Consider the following 18,133-nt stretch of genomic DNA (forward strand, 5'->3'; position numbering starts at 1 on the left):
CGTGGCCCTGACTGGATTGGACTGCCTCTCAGGTCTTCGGGGGGGAGACAGGCTGCCCATATAGCCAGCCCACCACGCGCTGACGACTTGGAGGTTATGCAGGCACCACCGAATCTTCCCCGACGGAGAACTGAGTGGCCAGGATATAGGCGCTGACCTGAAACCTCGCTCAACGTGCACCAGCTGAGGATGCGACCGGTGGCTTGGCCAGTCCTTTGATCCCTGCAAGTCTACCACCCGGTCCATCGCTAAGTGGCTGGTCGGGTCGTTGGCGTCTCGAAGAGAACGCAATCCGTCTCCACTACAAGGCACCGCGGACCGTACCGTGGTCCAAAGTCATCAGGCTGTGTTATTTTAGCAGTTGGCCTCCTCCCTGGTGGCTCAGGTGAGGTGCACCTATTTATAGGTGGTATTGTGGCTTTGCATTCCCTTGCATATTCGACACAGTGAGGCCCAGTTCAAACTCCAAAACTGGTTAAATATGTGACAAACCCCAGTTCGAAAAAAATAAAAATATTAAATCGGAATATCCGCAGGGGTCCGACAACAGGCTGAATCTCCGCTGAAAGGATCACGCCAACCGCTGGTTGCCTGCGTCAGTATGCTTCGCCCCTCCCTTATTAATTCCTGGCCATTTCAGCACCTGTTGCTGGCCATTGCTTTGGTGTTTCATCGCAATAATGACTTCCAATGCACCATCTGAATGCTGCATAGCAGGACATCTGCACGAGGGCAGGGCTAGTGGGAAAATCCAAAAACTTGCCGACAGTGAGTATCCACTACCGACAATGTTGTCACTGCTACCACTGACTGTGTGATAGTCTCAACGTACATCGCCTATCCACCTGACCGGTCGACGAAGAATGCCATCTTGTTCCTCACTGATGGCAATGGCCATCGCTTCATCAATGCCCATTTAATGGCGGACCACTTTGCCGCCCGTGGCTTCCTCGTGGTTATGCCCGACCTCTTCCACGGCGATCCCATCCCAGTCGACTATAGGCCCGACTTTGATATTATGGGCTGGTACAACCAACACCTGCCACCTAGGGTCGATCCTATTGTCGATGCTATACTAGGGGAGATGCGCACTACCCTCGGCTGCCAGCGAGTCGGCGCTGTCGGGTATTGTTTCGGCGGCAAATATGTGTGTCGCTACCTCAAAGCTGGCAAACTGAATGCAGGGTTCATTGCTCACCCAACCATGGTGACTGTGGAGGAGCTGGATGGGATCGAAGGGCCGTTGAGTATTGCAGCAGCCAGTGAGTTGAGCAGGACTGACTGTGTACTCTCCTACATTATTGGTTATGCTGACCAACGGACCAGTTATTGATCCTGTCTTCACCACTGCCAACCGCCACGAGAGTGAGGGGACCCTCGCTAGAGTTGGTGTCCCCTTTCAGATAAACTTATTCTCTGATGTAGAGCACGGATTTGCGGTCCGCTGTGATCTAACACAGCCGAGGCAGAAATTCGCCAAAGAAGCGGCATTTGAACAGGCTGTGGCATGGTTCAATCGGTATATGAAGGAGTGACTGACTGGAGCCAGTCAACACTTGTTTCACTGTTCAGGTTGGACGACTGAGGCTAGACCCTCCCATAATGATTCATCGCATGCTCAACCTTCAGCGGGTCTATACAAGAATTGATGTCTATAAACTTCCATAGGTTACAGATGTATACTTTTCGCAGACTTCAAGTAGTGCTGCTCTTTGTTTCGGGGATTACATATAGTACATATACTACTTACTACCTACCTATATACCCATTCCTTCAAGGCGAGAGAACTTCCGGGAAAAGTATTGCCTGAGACGAGAGAAAATCGAGGTTCTATCTTAGAGAACAGCAGTGTATAGTCATCCATCAATCGTTCCTTCCGCATCAGCATATCATGAAACCTAAATTCCTGTCTGAGAATAGAATGATTGCCATCGCGTTATTTTGATGAGCGACGCGTTTTCCCGAATAGGCAACTAGCTGGTTGTCTTGTGTTATGCCCATGACTCAGCGGATAGACTCTATGCACCCGCATACCCGATCGCGCCACCTTCCGCTCGCAGCAGTCAAGGCAATTATGGCGCGAAGGTGATGTAACGTAGCGTCCTCCAGTGGACCCTGAAGTAGCATCGTCCCCAAATAGAGATCCTCGATCCAACAACGGCCGAGAGACTAAGAAAGATACCTTGACGCCCAAGAGTCCTGACCGGGCACCTCGGATGATTGTGCCTCCATCATGTGAAAGCGGAGATGCAATTATGGGGTGACTCACCTGCATCATACTAGTATGGAGCATGTGCTAGTAATGTGAATTATGTTTGAGGATGTCTAGTACAGTCAGTGTTTGGCTTTCTGGTTAAGTTACAAACTACTAGAGATCGTTTGGTTTTCTGAAGTGTGTGGGGTTTGAAACGGGCAACTACTGGTGTCCATTACGGATATATATATATATATATATATACAGATCATGATCCAACTTGGTACACATTGGTACCACACCACAAGTAGTAGTGATTTCATCCCCATGTTGTGTCTGAAAAAAGTATTTTTACTACTACGCAGGCTTGCGAATCGAAGTAATCCAACATTAATACAAGTACGTACTAAATGCCAATCATCGTAGTATAGGGACAACTTTGTCGAAAAATTTGCTGAATTGAGCAAGCGATACTGGCTTTTCAATGGGGGCACAATAGAAAGTGCAGCTTGGAGGGAAGAGGCCAACAAAATCACGTTGGTACCGATATTAACTTAAATAGCCACGTGAGACTTGCTAATAGTACCAGGAAATAGCTCGAACAAGTCAATTTAGCACTTATATGTACGAATTCAGTAGTGAACAACAAACGCAAAGGGGTATATTAAATAAAAGTCTATCTATAATACAAGTCTATACATATATACAACCCAGTCACGAGGAGGCAGTAGCTCATGACCCAAATTAGGCATTATTGGCGCAGGAGAAGCTGCTGCCAGAGCTGTCACTGGAGATCGAGAGTCCAGAGACCCAGAGACCACAGACACAGATGGTGGCGCCAATGCCGAACAAGGCCAGATTGGCCAGGGTAAGCAGGGTCTTGCGGACAGAGGTGAAGTAGTTGCCCCAGTACATGTAAAGCCAGAAGACACCGGGCAGACCGACTAGGAAATTCGTTAGCGACCAACTCATGGGGTCAAGGACACGTCGATAACGTAAGGGATACTCACAAGAAAACCAACTAGCAAACAATGCGCTGACCAAGCTGACAAGGTCGCTGAAGACAGGGATGGCCTCGGCAATCACCCAGGCGATGATCCAGTAGCCCGCAGCGAGTCCAATCCAAGCACCGACACCCAGGGCACTGCGCTTGTGCATGACATCCGTGCCGCGGAAGAGGCGGACGTAGACGTTCTTGATGGCAACGTGTCCCAGCACGACACCCGCGATGACGATGGTGGGGATAGCAATGCCATAGGCGACCTTGCGGACGACGATACCGGCAGAGCCCAGGGCGGGGGAGGTGACGTTCTGACCAGCGTAGCGATAGATGACGGCGGATGCGACCGTGTAGAAGACGATTTCAAAACCCTGCAACATGCAGAGGGACTTGGGGAAGTCCTTGGGATCCTTCATCTCGGCGATGAAACCGAAGAAGGCAGGGTGACCGCCTGGACCAGGGGTTAGTTACTCAAATGCGACCGATCACAATTGGGGGATGGAAGACGAACAGTAAGCAAAAGCGATGTTAGTGACAGCTGAGAAACCTTTGACGAAAGAAGTTGAGCGGGTGAGCTCCATGGGCGCAGGGTTCGGGTGTTCAACAGCGACTCCAATCATGGTGATCAAGACGGCCGAGAAGATACTGATGAAGGCTGGATTACGAAGTTAGCACGATAGAGGTTGTGGATGGACACAATGAATTACTCACAAGTCACGGCCAGCCACGAGACGTTCTTCATGGTACGAGGGAGAGAGCAGGCGAAGGACAGCACCAAGCCAACGACACCAAACACGACAGAGCAGGTTCCGTGGTTGGTAAGGGTGTTCATCATGACGGTGAAGGTCACCAAGTGACTACCAGACGCGAACATGAAGAAGACCAGCTGAGCGAATTCCGTGAACATGCGACCGTAGCGGCCACACAAGACTTCACCGGCATCAGCCATGCTGTGGATGAAGGGATACCTGGCCCGAAACTGTCCAATGACATAGCCAGAGTAGGTGGCAATGATGCCCATGCCGACGATGAGGATGATGGCACTGATGGCATGACAGGTTAGCAACACTGGGTGACATTGTAGAAGATACGAAACCGTATACTAGTACTTACGGGATCAGGCCAACCTCGGCCACGGTGGCGGGAAGAGACAGAACACCCAGTGACACAGTTTCAGCGATCATCACTGCAGACAGTAAAAGTCAAGGTTAGTTACATGGATTTCGAGAACGATATCAAAGTGGAGCAGCATACGCATTCCAGATTGCCTATAATCGAGAAAAAATGATTGTCAGTCTCTGCCATGAAGAGTATATGCCGTCTGATATGAACGGTGCAGTAGTATAGTTCACGGGTTCCAAACGTACCACCAGTCGAGAGTCTTATAGTGAACCTCTCCAACAGCTTCATTTCCAAAAGGGTCCTTCTCCACGGAAGGTGTCTTCACAATATCATTCTCCCACATGCCTCCATCTTCCTCGACCCGGTGACCCGGTCCATTCTCGATATCCTTCACGTCCAAGGTCGACATGGTTGCTCTTTAGGGACGGGTTGGTTGGCAGGGCTGACTCCTCGAGTAGGGTGAGTTGGATGGGATATAAAGTGTCGAACAAGCACCCGTCTCGAATCTCTCAAAAGTCTCAGCGACAGCAGCAACAGCACCAGGTAAAGGGAGTAGCGGAACTAAACCCAGGCACACCCGCACGAAGCGGGCGTCAATCCATATATGGCCAGAGCCTGCAAAGCATTGACGCATGGCGAGGAGGTTTTTCTTAGTTAATAGAAGGGTCATCCTGGCAAATCAGAGGGCGACTTAATGCAATCTCTGCTGGTGTGACACAAACTTTGCCGCCCGCAGAATCCTGCTCCGACATCGGGCTCCTGCTGGCCCTCACGGCTCCACCGGTCGCACCATGCATCGTTCAGGCACAGAAAGCCTCTATTTAAGCTAAAAAAACGTCCAGGGACCATCTAAAGATGATCGACGAACATCCTGCACGCTTTTCACACCTCGATTGGACGAGGAATCACCAGATAGCGCAGATACTTGCTGGTCCGGCACCGGACCTGGGGGAAGCATGAGGATCAAATTAAGCTCAGCCCCGGAAATACTACTTGCGTCCCCTCTTTTTTCATGTTGCAATCCGGCGGCCGGAGGGGGAGTCGTAGCCACTAAACCTTATGCAGCGTCGCGGTGGCGGATTCCAGATTCCCCATTCTCAAGGTTTTCCACTTTTCCGCCTTCTTTCCCTCGGCGTTCTTGGTTAGGGCTGGTGGCCAGACGGAGGCCTTTCCCAACTGGGTTAAGAGTTTTTGTGTCTGAGGCATGGCCGCTGCCGGTTCTTCGGAGCTTCATGGCAGCACTCCGGCTTGCCTCCCGTCTAGTTTGTCGAACCTGGAGAAATCGAAGGTTCTCTAGAAGCTCGCGAAGCCGATCTGACTCGTTCGTCTGACCGGTTTGCCGACCCGTGACAGCTCCAGCCCAATTAGCCATGATCCCAAATGGGCCTGGATCACATTTCCCCCCATTCATGCCACGTGCCCCCTTCTGGCGGATCCCCGGAATCGGCCGCGCTTCCCATCTTGCCCTGACTCATATCTAGCGAGCGAGCACTTTGCAGCCTCACGCACGATCTTTTGTCCATGGACCCACCCTTTCCATCGGTGACTATCTTTGTTTTGACGGTGCCCATCGTGTACCGGTGGCAAATATCACCAGTTATGGAACTTTCGCATCATGACGTGCGCCTGACTCACACGGTGAATTGATGCATCAAGCTAGGGATAGTAGCTTCAACGATTCAGTCAGAGACTGGCTGTTTCACATATTGCTGCTTCTTGGGGGACTACAGCTGCAAATCTAGCGATGGCAGGATGACGGGAGTGACTCATCCAAGTCATAGAGTGCCGGTTGACCATGTTTGATGGACTTGGTCCGTCTGGCCACACGGCTCGTCAACTTCCAGTAGAAAGATTGACCAGAGACAAGAGTACCTTGCAGTCCCAAATGTTGGTGAGTATGACAGTAGCGTCATCTTGTATCGTATGCAACGTGCATTGGGCTCTCACTCACGAAGAAGAGCGCTTTTACGACTATTCGAGGGAGGGCTTGAATCGTCTGCAGCTAGCTATTTGGATATTTGCTGACGGCTATCTGATGCCAATTGCAAGACGACGCTGACTGAACTGAGATAGCCCACCTAGGCCGAAGCGGAGACGAGCTGAGGTTGAGGTGGCAGGAAGCAGTCATGTCGCAGCCGCTTATACTCCGTGCATCAGATGCAGCCATTATGAGTAGCCATTGTGAGCATGGGCCTCCGTTCCACGTAACAGAATAGCTGCCTCGAGTCGCCCAATGATGTCTGCGCCAAGCCTTTTCTTGTCGCTTTCGACCAGATTGTGTCATTTAAGCTTATTACGTTGTGTACACCTCGTACAACAACATTGTATGTGCAACAGCGATGTGCCGGAGCAACGCGCCTATCTCGCTACGGTGGCACATGCTCATATTCATGTGCAAGAATGCCATTGTCGGAATGGTGTTTGAAGCTGCTGTCAATTTTATTATATCTGGATACCTTTGTCTACCATACGTATATCCATAAGTGTAACTAGGAACCTACTTCGACTAAGAAGGACCCTGTGTACTTGCTGGGACTCACATTAAACTGTGCAATGTCAAGACAGCATGATAAATCCCTGATCTACCCTTCCATGACCCAGAGAAAAGCCCATGTTCGTGTGAATAAAGGATATGCATGCATTCAAGAGTTGCCGTGCATCTACTCTACGATGCAGTGAAGTGCCCAAAGCCCAGTCAGACGATGCACATAACTTGTCGATTAATAGGCAACATTGCTTTACGGTGGGTGCATGGAGAGCATAATCTGATGTCGGATGCAGCGGAGTCTTACGCATCTGCACCACTTCGGATGTGGTAGGAACCATTGTTACCAGTAGTCTAAGTAAATTGTGGTAACATGAGCGCTTAAGCCTTGACATAGGCTTTCAACACTACCAGATATAGCAAACTTGTTTCAGGACAACGAAGCTATAAGAAGCCCAGTTATTGCTCCCCGTAAAGCCCTGCCAACACTCAGCCCATCGACAGTTTAAGCGTTCTTACCAGATCATAGCCAATTATACCGATTATATTTCCAGCCACAGTCTTGTCTACAGGAAATCCCGCAGAAATGGACGCGTCTCCCTTGTCTGGTGATAATGGACACAAATTCGTGGGCGCTCCAGAGGGAGTGGATGTGACTGGTGACTATGGCACCCCGAGCCTCCTCTTCATCTACTACAATCAGCCGGTCTCCGACAAGCATCGCAAGGCGGTGCAGGAGTTGAGACATGACTTAGAGACCTGGAACGCCTTTGAACTTGGGCGTGTAGAATCCCAGGTCAATGAATTGATGCAGAAGGGGAATCTTCCAACCGATGACTACAACGAATCGCGCGTCAGACGTACTGACTATCGCAGCAAGGCGATTCAGTATTTGCGCAAGGAGCACGAATCCTGGTGAGTTTTCATGCTGGGAGTAGATTTCCTCGAAAGCAGTCTCTAACGTTACGCCGCGAAGGCTGGTGGAAGCCGACAAAAAGGAATTTACCGTTGAGCTGAAGACCGACGAGAAGCATATGAACAAGAAGGTCGAACAGGAGCTGCGCGGGCGGCTGGAATCCAAGGAAAACCTACCGGCGCAGTTTGGCGTTGTCTTGCGCATCATCAACCGCATCATTGCTGCACGCAAGCAAGACGACATGCAGCAGTACCATTTCACCAATGTGGAAGTGTGTGCTGATGGCAGGGAAAATCCTGGTAGGCAGATATTACTGTATCCTCGGTGACGCAGCCACTAACAGGATGCCATAGTGGTCAAGTCAACAATGTTCCGGGTCTACGAAGAGGGCGGGGAGGATGAGAGAGGATCTGTCAAAGTCAAGATCGACTATGTCAACCATCGTTGCCAGTTCAACAGGGAGCATTGGGCCAGGGCACGACACAACGTCGAGGACTTCATCAAAGAAGGAGAGAAAATCCGCCGGGCTATGACATTGAACTTTTGTGTGGATGCCTAAGTAGGATCACCAGTAAGCCAGAGGTCCGTGTCGCGTGCAGGACTGCGGTTTAACAGTGAGCATGAATGGTTAGAGCACGTTGGAGGAAATGACATGTTTGGATTAACGAGCGTAGTCTTGACAGAATGAATATGGTTTTGATATCGAGGTCTGCATGACGTAAAACTGCCATCTCGGAGAGGTTCATCTGAAGTATCCACGTAGCCCTTGAAGCCTACGCCACGTTCATGCTACCGAGAAATTGCTCAAAGTTGCTCCAGTCGAGACTGTATTGCGTAATCGTTTGCAGGGAATCTTGCCACAGGCTTGGGCTACCTAACATAGTGCCATATTGGTCGCTACAAGTCCCATCGACATTAGGAGTATGTAGCTGCGAGATCTCCAAAGGTTCGATGCCTTCCTCCCGTGCGAAGTCCAAAGATGCAACTTCATCATTCTCACCTCGCCTCCGAAGTTGCCCGTTCGCAAGAACAGCTTCGTCGAACTTTTGAAGCACTGACTTAAACCTCTGCATGGTCGGACACCTCGCGTTTTCTTGCATTAGGGACTGCAGACTTGCCACCTGGCATTGAACATCACGCTGAGCTGCGTCTTCTAGCTGCCACATAGACTTTGGAAGATCCGGGGGCATGACCCACAGCTGACGGAGGAGCAGAACCATCCCAGCCGAGTATCCGTAGAAAAGGTCCAGGCTAGTTTTCCCATTGACCCTGTTGGCATGATCAAGTAGGATGAGAAGGTTAACAATTCGCATCGCTGCTGTTACACAGCTGGAGGCCAGATACTCAGCGCTCTTTTGCACGTTTTTCGAAGTATTATCAGGTGTAGCCCAAGGATATTGTTGCTTTGAATTATGCCTTCGACTCATTGAAATAACCGTAAGTAAATATGGCCGTGTAAGCTGGATAAGGAGATTATTATAAGTTAAATGGAGGAGAACCGTTGGCCGTAGTTGAGCCGGTGGATATCTAGAAACGAACGCTTCCAGAACCGCCGCTGGGGGAATGGTGCACGCATCCAAGATAGCAGATGGTATAGTAAGATAGGTTGGTATTTCAGTTTCCCAAAATTTCAGCCTAGTCAGGATCGATAATGGATCAGTAGCTGGCGTATCAGTTGATGATACAGGGGAAGCAGGCCGATGTAAGAAAGCGATCGCATCGCGGAGTCGACTGACTTGTCGTTGAAGGTCAGTGGCTACCTGGTGGTGGCTGGGATGACTGGGGAGTGCAGTAGCAGAGTCCTCGGGTGCAGGCCCCAGGGTTACTTCCCTACCGTCAATTACACTTGGGCGTCCCAACCATAAGCAGAGAAATTGCTCAAACGTAAATAATGAAGACCAGACTCGCCTTCGGGAGTCTTGTTCCGTTAGACGAAGGCTCTCGTCAATATCGCTTCGATGCAGGCCCAACGCAATAGCAATTCTCGCAGCACTACCTGTTAGGGTCCATGCTGCATTTCGATCATTGTTGTTGTGCAGGAAGAGTGCCATAAGCAAAAGAGCTTGGACATTAGAGACTGTACATGTGGTCAACAAGCTGGCCAAAGCTCCCCGGGTGAGGTTCCAGCAGCGAGATCTTAGCATGGTTGGTTCATCGGCTTCACATGTAGCGTCATCCTCCAAGATCCAGCAGCCGAAGGCGAGAGCAGCGTGGATACAGGCCACCCAACCATCATCCAATCCCTCTATGTGGCCGATGGGATAGATGTAGGACTCAAGCTTGTTATAGAAGCATCCCTTGTCCAGAAGTGGGAAATCTGCATTTACAGTGTAAAAGAAGGCATTTGTTATTGCCAGCAGACGATCTCGGGGCATTCTCTGCAGCTGTTCCTTGACAAGGGATGATTCTTGGTCGCGTGTAATTGGCGCCGGATTTGTATTAACAGTTGACGTTGACATCGTACTAGAACTTTGCCGAGCCTCGAGAGACTCCGTCAAAGTATCTGCAGCAAAGCAAGAGGATGGCTGTTGCTCCGACACTAGGCTGCGAAGATCAGCAAAGAATGCAAGGGATGCTGAAGGCCCGATGTAATGACTATGGCCCCGGCTGTCTTTGACCAGCTGCGGTGGGCGCTGGCTGGTTCCAATACACCCACGTTGATCGCTACCGTTGCCATCACATGCCAGAGTCTGATAAGCACCTTCTGGGCTCGGTAGCTCAACGCGCTGCTCATCCCCGGTCAGTTGTGGGAGGTCCAGCTTGGGCATTTCATAGCCGGCTTTCCGGCCCAGCTCCAACAGAGCAGGGATACTATTTATGGGTTCGCCCGGAAAGGCCCCTTTCACAAGTGCTTCAAGACAGTGAATCCTACAAGATAGTAAGTCGGCCATACAGTAGATTGAGGGAAGATTAACCTGGCATACCGATCGCGGATGGTCTCGACACTTCCGTACAATCGGGTCTTTCGCTGGTAGCTGGATACGCACGGGATGCCAGATCGTTGGCAAGCGACACAGTCCTCATCTGAGCCTCCGCGACGGATACATTTGCAACGACGCTAAAGCATGCTTGTTAGCATAACTGTGACTGGACAGGAGTAAGCCAGGCAGGATAAGTCCGTCACTCGCCTTCCGGCAGGTGTCACAGCTCGCGAATGTACGTTTCCGCAATTCATCAGGAACGCGACGGCTAGCTGAGCGTTTCTCCATCCTCGGGGAGTAGGCTGGTTCAGGAAGAATCGATCCGCAGACAGCATTCGAAGTGGTGGGTGATATCCCGAATGAAGGATATGACAGTTGAGCTCGCTCGGCACAGGGAGGGGGATCGGCGGATACATGCAGCCGGAGCCTCGGATGGCCTCTAATTCACTCAAAGCTTCCATGCTTGGCGTCCAGCAGTGATGGATATTATCACTACTTATCCCATTATCAGATAACACTTCCGCTACGCTCTACATTACCCTGTTCTGGGGTATCGAGCTCTTCAGTATGTTCAACGCGGGCATGAAAGCTCACTGGCATCTGTCATGTTCAACAAGGATACATCACATAGAGCTGGTTACTTCTCCCTCAGAAAGAAAAAGAAGAACGTAAATAAAAGGAATTGAAATACGATAGATTCGAAGAGAAAAGAAAACAATCTCATCGATTTAATCTGTACTGAATAGAAAGGGCAGCCAATCTGCCCCCTGTTCATACTTTAATAAGAGTAGAAGTGAATGAAAATCCATCAATATGCATAGCCTATGCACGAGGTGTCAACAATCCGCCTCGGAGACACCCTTCAGGCACTGTATAGTCAAATCAATGATGTCGTATGGCAAGTATAGTCTTGTCGGAGCCACCTGGGCTGGAAAAGTAGGATAATACTGTGAACAAAGGATTGTTGATACATCTCAAAGTCCATGCCCATTTGTGGTGTGACCTCCCAACGAACATGACAAGGTACTTCTATTATCGACCTACGGAATTTGCTTAGCAAAGGCATTTTACAACAGCAGACAGTACCCATTTCGTAGGCGCAGAATGTCCCTGATAGCAGGCGAGGCGGAGAGAGTACGGATTCTACCCCAAGCAGCGACTTGGTGGCTTGATCCGGGTGTGTCACAGTCGGAGCAAAAGCCAGCTGACGGAATTATAGACCCCTGAATATTGGCAGACGAGCCACAATGGCGAGGCGCAGATGCTGCAGTCTTTCCTTTTGGGTGACATTACGACTCCGGATGCATACATCCCCGGTCCGAGGATCTGAGTCAAGGACGCGGATCAGTGCTGCAGTTCGTCGCAAATAGCTCACCCATGAGATGCTTCATAAGGCCGCAACAGATACGTACTGTAGAGGTTCACAGTGGGATGCCCTCGTAACTTCACAATGTCTCTGAAATCTGAACCCTTGAACATTCTGATCGTGGGTGCTGGACTCGGTGGTCTGTTCGCATCCTTGGCTCTGCGGCAAGATGGACACCGGGTAACTCTTCTTGATGCCTCTGCTGAATTCAAAGAGGCAAGAACAAAGCCATTTATTTCTTCCTCGAGCAAAGTGAGCTAATTTGCGAACATATAGGCTGGTGCTGGCATTCGCATCCCACCCAACAGCACTCGTCTTCTACGCCGATGGGGAATCGATTTTGACAAATTGCGAAAATGTCTGTGTCAAGAATACCATTTCCTGCGTTGGGAAGACGGCTCCACAATAACGAAGATCACATTCGAAGACATGGTCTCACGTCATGGGGAACCATATTACCTGGTTCACCGAGCCGATTTGCATGCATCCTTACTAGCGGTCGCAATCGAAGCTGGAATTGTCATTCATAAGAATAAACATGTAACCTCCTACGACTTCAGCGTTCCAATGGCTATCACTACGGACTCGGAGAACTGGGCTGCTGACCTCATAATATGTGCGGACGGTGAGACTTGATAATTTGCAGAATGGTGGACGACGTCTGATAATAACGACAGGGATCAAGTCCACTGCACGACCTCTCCTGACAGGTCGGCCGGACAATCCTCGAGACACGGGCGATGTCGCATATCGAATCCTCATACCTGGACAGGATCTCCTGGATGAACCGGATCTCGCCGGGCTCATTACTCACCCGGCAACAACGTCTTGGTGCGGACCAGATGCCCACCTCGTCGGGTACCCAATACGTGACGGTGAGCTGTACAACATAGTAGTGTGTGCGACATCGAAAGGAGAGACGACAGACGATACTTGGGTGGTGGAGGGTGATAATGAAGAGCTTTGCGCGCGGTTTTCCGGATGGGAGCCCCGGGTGCAGAAGTTATGTCGTCTGACAAAGTCCTTTATGAAGTGGCGATTATGCGACCTTCCGGCCCTTTCCACTTGGATCCATCCGTCAGGCAATGCTTGTCTCTTGGGGGATTCCTGCCATCCGATGCTACCGTATCTGGCGCAAGGAGCTGCCCAGGCAGCCGAGGATGCTGCCACAATTCGCAGGGCTCTGGCCGAGGATATCGATATCAGAAGCGCTCTAAAGCGTTATGAGCGTATCCGCAACCCTAGAGCGTCCTTGATTCAGTCTAAGACGCGAGAGCACCAATACATCTTGCATATTGATGACGGTCAGGAGCAGTGCTGGCGAGATGAGCTTATGCGACTGGACAATCCGTCTAGTCCAATCTTCTGGGGATACGAGCTTCGTCGAGGTTGGTTGTTCAGCCACGATGCCGAAAAGATGGAAGAGGCCACTGCAGAGGCACGTTTCAGCCGAGCTGTGCTATAATGTAAGGAAAATGCCGATGAGCTTAGGTCGCGAAATACCCGGACTACCCTCTCATTCCTATATGTCCAAAGGCATGTCGCTAGATTGAAGAACAAAGCATACTTCTCGTTCAGTAGACCACTGCATGACCAAGATAGACTCGGTGCGTAGATTTGGTCCAAAGCTGGATATGCCAATTAGTGAATGCAACTGACAACATGCTTGCCATGAGTTGAACTATACAAAGTACGGTCATGAATTCCGATGCATCGTGTTCACCCCACCTTGCCACCGGTGTCATAACCGAACCTCGCAACTAGATTGACTGTCGATCACTTGTCCCCGAATACATTACCTGAATTACTCGAGCATTTGCGGAGACCCCGCACTCCTCGGCTCCATATCAGGCGGATGGCTGCTTCCATACAAGCCTTAAGAACGTTTCACAACTCGATGGTTGGCTTCAGAAAGAGGTTTTATGAAATCGATATCTTGATATCTTGCCAACAAAGGCGGATGCTCATTTGGCAGACATAGCAGTATTTAACATGAGTACTGATATTCCAGCCACTCGCAAAGTGGCTGTATGCATTGATAACAAGCATATCAAAGTCGAAGAGCGCCCCTTGCCAACACCTAATGACTCGGAGGTTGTGGTGTTAATTGAAGCGACCGGTATCTGCGCGACAGACCTACATCTCGTGCGACGGAGTATTCCTTACCTTCAACGGAAGGTTGACGTCTGTGGTCATGAGGGTGTTGGGCGTATTGTTGCTGTCGGGCCGGATGTAGATACTTCAGAGTGGCGCTTGGGAGACCGAGTCGCTCATCGGTGGATCTTTGATGTCTGCCAAAATTGCGAGATGTGCCACGAAGGGAATGAGCAGCTATGCGACTCGAGAAAGCTTAGTGGAAAGGATGTTGAGGGATGCTGGGGAGGTACCATCTCATCACAAACCCACGTCCCAAGTTCTGACCATAGCTAAAATATGCAAGAATACACAATCGTCAATTCGAAGTATCTCATGCGCATCCCTGAAGATGTCTCTGCGACTGAAGCCGCGCCGACCTTGTGTGCTGGTATGAGTGGAAGACCCCATGCGAGCGTGTTGATGCTAACGGATAGCGGGAATTTCAGGCACAACGGCATATAGAGCTATTCGTACTAGTGGCCTCACTCCTGGGCAGTGGATAGCAATCATTGGAGCTGGAGGCGGGCTGGGCCACTTGTGAGATATCTTCCAAACATGTACCCATAGGTTCGTGGACGCTAACCTCCAACCAGGGCTATACAATACGCCAAAGCGAGCGGGCTGCGGGTTCTTGGAATTGACACAGGCCCAAATAAACGGGAGCTGTCTTGCAAATTGGGAGTCACTGCATACATTGATTTCATGGAGACACCAGTACGCAGACTACTGGCTTAGGCAGAATGTGGCTAACGGAAATCTTACAGGATCTCAAAGCAGATGTCATCCGTGTTACTGAGGGAGGTCCTCATGGAGTAATCGTTGTTAGCTCTAGTAGTAGAGCTTATGAACAAGCCCTGACATACGTCCGGAAGATGGGAATCATAGTCTGCATTGGAATCAGTAAGCTAAGTGATGCATCCGTGCTTCCACATGTACTGATTTTCTACCAGCACCGAACAAGATGCACTTTCCTGTTGGCCCTGAATACTTTGTGGCTCGTGGTGTACGTCTTACTGGCAGTAGCACAGGAACGATGGAGGATACGCGCGAAGCACTGCAGTATGTACGCGATGGTCGAGTCAAACCTATGATTGTTGAGGTGCGGTTGGAGGACATCGGGGCGTGTCTGCAAGCACTCGAGAGAGGAGAGGCCGACGGTCGATATGTGGTCAAATTTAGATGAGTACTTCGGATATGCTTCTGCCAGCGGTCCTTGCGTACAGCTTGGAGTTCCATTTAAGCTTCTTCATTTCCCTTTCTAGCTTAACACTCAATTCAGAGTTTGTGTCGCTCTCAGCTAATGTCTTATGTAATTGTGTCATGAGTACAGCGGGCAGGTATATACACATCACGTATCTGACCATATCTGTAAGCTATACGTGAGATTTATTTAGTCGTCATTAACCAGACAGATGATCTTGCCAGCGTTGACATTCGACTCCAAACGCTTATGGGCATCCGATACTTGAGTCCATGGAAACACTTTATCTACCGTCGTCTTCACCTCGCCTGACTTGATATGGGGTAGAATCTTCTCAGAGAATAAATCACGCAACTGTCCCTGATAATCAGCGGTTCTCGTTCTCAACGTTGTAGCCATCAGCCAAATTCGCTTGTTCAGCAATGCACGCAGATCGAAGTCATCCACCTTGCTCCCGCTTAAAGCTGCAACCAGGACCATGCGAGAATCCATGGCTGCCGAGGCCATGTTCTGGTGAAAATAGTCCCGTCCTACGAGATCCACGATCAGGTCCACCCCGCGTCCATCTGTTTCCCGCTTCACCACTTCTGAGAAGTCCTCTCCGGAGCGATAATTGACCGCAAAGTCCGCCCCAAGAGAGCGACACAATTTACATTTCTCGTCACTCCCAGCAGTAGTGAAGATTTTTGATGCTCCGCCAACTTTGGCGATCTGGATAGCAGATTGACCGACTCCAGAGGCACCAGCATGGATGAGGACCGACTGGCCAGGTTGAAGGTTACCGACTAGATGAATGGCCTGGATAGCTGTGAAAGAGGTCTGTCTGGTCAGTTGGGTGGAAGTGCATGCAATGAGGGTTATTAATCCTACCTCCGGGATACCAGCAGCTTCTTCAAAGCTCAGTGTAGAAGGGAGATGCATGAGCATCTTCTCCGACACAGCGATCTTCTGTGCATACTATATCGTGTCAATTGCAATTTTATGAACGGTGTGAACAGTCACCTACTGCACCCCCGTATGCAAGACCGAACACCTTGTCTCCCACTTGGAAATCCCCGGAGCCTGTTACTGTCAGCTAATGCCTTCGCAATGATGAATGTACTGGCTCACAATCGGGTCCCTTCTCTTCTACAATTCCACTAAATTCCACTCCCATGATCTTCCCCGATTCGGGCAACAAAGGATATGGATAGCGATCCTCTCTTTGCATTATGTCCATGCGATTGAGACCAAATGCTCTAATTCGAACCAGGATGCGATTGCCCGTCGGAACGGGATCAGGCACACCATCTTCGATGAAGAGGGCATCGGCATTGCCTTTGCCGTTTCTTACCCCAACGGCCTTCATGTTGGCGATTGCGCTGTGATGTAGGGATGCTGTGTAAAGGGGTAAAAGCGATGTCAATAGACATACTACGTGACCAGCGCGAGGAGTAAATAATAATGATAATGGCGCAGAAGCCGGATCGAACACACCCCCGCTGACATCACTTGCGGGGACCAGACAAACAGATTGTCGAGTTAGAAATGGACCATTACTTGCCACTTTCCGAGGCGGATCTACACCTCCGTCCGACGGAGAACAACCCTCCGTCGCTGGATTTACCGCTCCGACTGGCTCACCCAGTGCAATGACCGCTGACACGGAGATTCTATGCTTTCTGGAATCATGCACGTGGATAGGGTATAAAATACGCCTGTCTCAGGATCAATCGATCGACTTGTCTAAGCATTTAATCCTGGTCCTACCTCTTTTTGACTAACCCCGTTTGTCTACACCACCTTCGCTACATAGACTTTATATATAAACCGAAAGTACTGACAAGTTAACCACAACGATGGCTACAACCACCGTCACTGAATCCGCCCCTCAGAACGGTCACAGTAATGGATCAGCTTCGACCAATACGTTCTTCGACGATGTGCACTTCCTAGGCGACAAAGAGGGCAAGGTTGTGATCCGCTCGCCCCCGACTTTCGACAATATCGAAGATGAGCGGGCATACCAGAAACAGCATTTGGCCGTAGCCTTCCGTGTCTTTGCCCGGCAGGGATTTGACGAGGGAGTGGCTGGACACATTTCGCTACGCGACCCCCTGAATCCTCGTCAGTGACTATGTTTCCCTCTGCAACAAACGACCCACTAACGAAGCCTACAATAGACCACTTTTGGATCAACCCACTCAGCATGCACTTTTCCATGATCAAAGTTTCCGACCTCGTCCTCGTCAACGAGAACGGCGAAGTTCTCCCCGGGGGTGCCCAGCATCCCATCAATGGCCCTGCGTTCGCTATCCACAGCGAAATCCATAAAGCACGACCGGACCTCAACGCTGCATGCCACGCACACTCCGTCTACGGGAAGGCGTTCTCTTGCTTTGCGCGGCCCATCGAAATGCTGTACCAGGACGCCCTGCGCTTCTACAACGATCTGGCCGTGTACCCTCGCTACGGAGGCACCGTGCTCTCCACTGAAGAAGGGGCTCGCATCGCCAAGGCCCTCGGTCCAACCTGCCGCAGTGTGATTCTGCAGAACCACGGTATGATTACTTGCGGTAGAACGGTCGATGAGGCAGCCTTCCTGTTTATTGCCCTCGACCGGTGCTGTCATGCGCAGATGATGGCCAATGCGGCGGCCGGACCGGGGTGGGAGAAGGTCTACATCAACAAAGAGGAGGCAGAGATGACGCATAGGAAGAGTGGAAACTCGAGTAAGATGTGGTTGGCGTTTCAGCCGTATTATGACCAGGCGGTTAAGGAGGATCCGAGTGTGTTAGAGTGAGTTTACTGCG

At 50.4% G+C, this 18,133-nt stretch overlaps 9 protein-coding genes across 9 annotated transcripts; 5 read left to right on the forward strand and 4 right to left on the reverse strand.

Moving 5' to 3' along the window:
• The first annotated feature begins 530 nt into the window (after nt 1–530).
• BO88DRAFT_446531 (dienelactone hydrolase family protein) lies at nt 531–1,673 on the forward strand. The gene is made up of 3 exons (XM_025710293.1): nt 531–768; nt 822–1,262; nt 1,327–1,673. The coding sequence occupies exons 1-3, from the start codon at nt 681–683 to the stop codon at nt 1,533–1,535; spliced, it is 738 nt and encodes a 245-aa protein (XP_025558735.1). The 5' UTR covers nt 531–680; the 3' UTR covers nt 1,536–1,673.
• A 1,265-nt stretch (nt 1,674–2,938) lies between these two features.
• On the reverse strand, nt 2,939–4,925 carry BO88DRAFT_396021 (amino acid transporter; the record flags this gene model as incomplete). Its single annotated transcript, XM_025705212.1, has 7 exons — nt 4,562–4,925; nt 4,449–4,462; nt 4,308–4,380; nt 3,906–4,237; nt 3,706–3,849; nt 3,205–3,645; nt 2,939–3,138 (listed from the first exon to the last, which is right to left on the reverse strand). The coding sequence occupies exons 1-7, from the start codon at nt 4,723–4,725 to the stop codon at nt 2,939–2,941; spliced, it is 1,368 nt and encodes a 455-aa protein (XP_025558736.1). The 5' UTR covers nt 4,726–4,925.
• A 729-nt stretch (nt 4,926–5,654) lies between these two features.
• BO88DRAFT_407958 (uncharacterized protein) lies at nt 5,655–6,210 on the reverse strand. The gene has a single exon (XM_025707580.1). The coding sequence runs from the start codon at nt 5,885–5,887 to the stop codon at nt 5,708–5,710; it is 180 nt and encodes a 59-aa protein (XP_025558737.1). The 5' UTR covers nt 5,888–6,210; the 3' UTR covers nt 5,655–5,707.
• A 1,177-nt stretch (nt 6,211–7,387) lies between these two features.
• Nucleotides 7,388–8,276, forward strand: BO88DRAFT_349689 (uncharacterized protein; the record flags this gene model as incomplete). The annotated part of the gene is made up of 3 exons (XM_025703462.1): nt 7,388–7,716; nt 7,778–8,016; nt 8,071–8,276. The coding sequence occupies 3 exons, from the start codon at nt 7,388–7,390 to the stop codon at nt 8,274–8,276; spliced, it is 774 nt and encodes a 257-aa protein (XP_025558738.1).
• Nucleotides 8,277–8,490: 214 nt separating this feature from the next.
• BO88DRAFT_349719 (fungal specific transcription factor domain-containing protein) lies at nt 8,491–10,926 on the reverse strand (the record flags this gene model as incomplete). The annotated part of the gene is made up of 2 exons (XM_025703465.1): nt 8,491–10,585; nt 10,763–10,926. The coding sequence occupies 2 exons, from the start codon at nt 10,924–10,926 to the stop codon at nt 8,491–8,493; spliced, it is 2,259 nt and encodes a 752-aa protein (XP_025558739.1).
• A 1,162-nt stretch (nt 10,927–12,088) lies between these two features.
• BO88DRAFT_471859 (FAD/NAD(P)-binding domain-containing protein) lies at nt 12,089–13,626 on the forward strand (the record flags this gene model as incomplete). The annotated part of the gene is made up of 3 exons (XM_025711722.1): nt 12,089–12,256; nt 12,281–12,629; nt 12,682–13,626. The coding sequence occupies 3 exons, from the start codon at nt 12,089–12,091 to the stop codon at nt 13,467–13,469; spliced, it is 1,305 nt and encodes a 434-aa protein (XP_025558740.1). The 3' UTR covers nt 13,470–13,626.
• Nucleotides 13,627–13,996: 370 nt separating this feature from the next.
• Nucleotides 13,997–15,323, forward strand: BO88DRAFT_349532 (zinc-dependent alcohol dehydrogenase; the record flags this gene model as incomplete). Its single annotated transcript, XM_025703457.1, has 6 exons — nt 13,997–14,387; nt 14,445–14,528; nt 14,587–14,677; nt 14,734–14,854; nt 14,905–15,040; nt 15,091–15,323. The coding sequence occupies 6 exons, from the start codon at nt 13,997–13,999 to the stop codon at nt 15,321–15,323; spliced, it is 1,056 nt and encodes a 351-aa protein (XP_025558741.1).
• A 219-nt stretch (nt 15,324–15,542) lies between these two features.
• Nucleotides 15,543–16,689, reverse strand: BO88DRAFT_373136 (NAD(P)H-quinone oxidoreductase; the record flags this gene model as incomplete). Its single annotated transcript, XM_025704258.1, has 4 exons — nt 15,543–16,160; nt 16,212–16,298; nt 16,348–16,403; nt 16,452–16,689. Coding segments are annotated over 4 exons (999 nt in total), but the record flags the coding sequence as incomplete, so codon positions are not given.
• A 490-nt stretch (nt 16,690–17,179) lies between these two features.
• On the forward strand, nt 17,180–18,123 carry BO88DRAFT_396027 (aldolase; the record flags this gene model as incomplete). The annotated part of the gene is made up of 2 exons (XM_025705213.1): nt 17,180–17,447; nt 17,504–18,123. 2 exons carry the CDS (start codon nt 17,180–17,182, stop codon nt 18,121–18,123), a joined length of 888 nt encoding a protein of 295 aa, XP_025558743.1.
• Between the last annotated feature and the right edge of the window lie 10 nt (nt 18,124–18,133).

The sequence above is a fragment of the Aspergillus vadensis genome (assembly GCF_003184925.1).
Source record: "Aspergillus vadensis CBS 113365 unplaced genomic scaffold BO88scaffold_27, whole genome shotgun sequence".
Lineage (NCBI taxonomy): Eukaryota > Fungi > Ascomycota > Eurotiomycetes > Eurotiales > Aspergillaceae > Aspergillus > Aspergillus vadensis.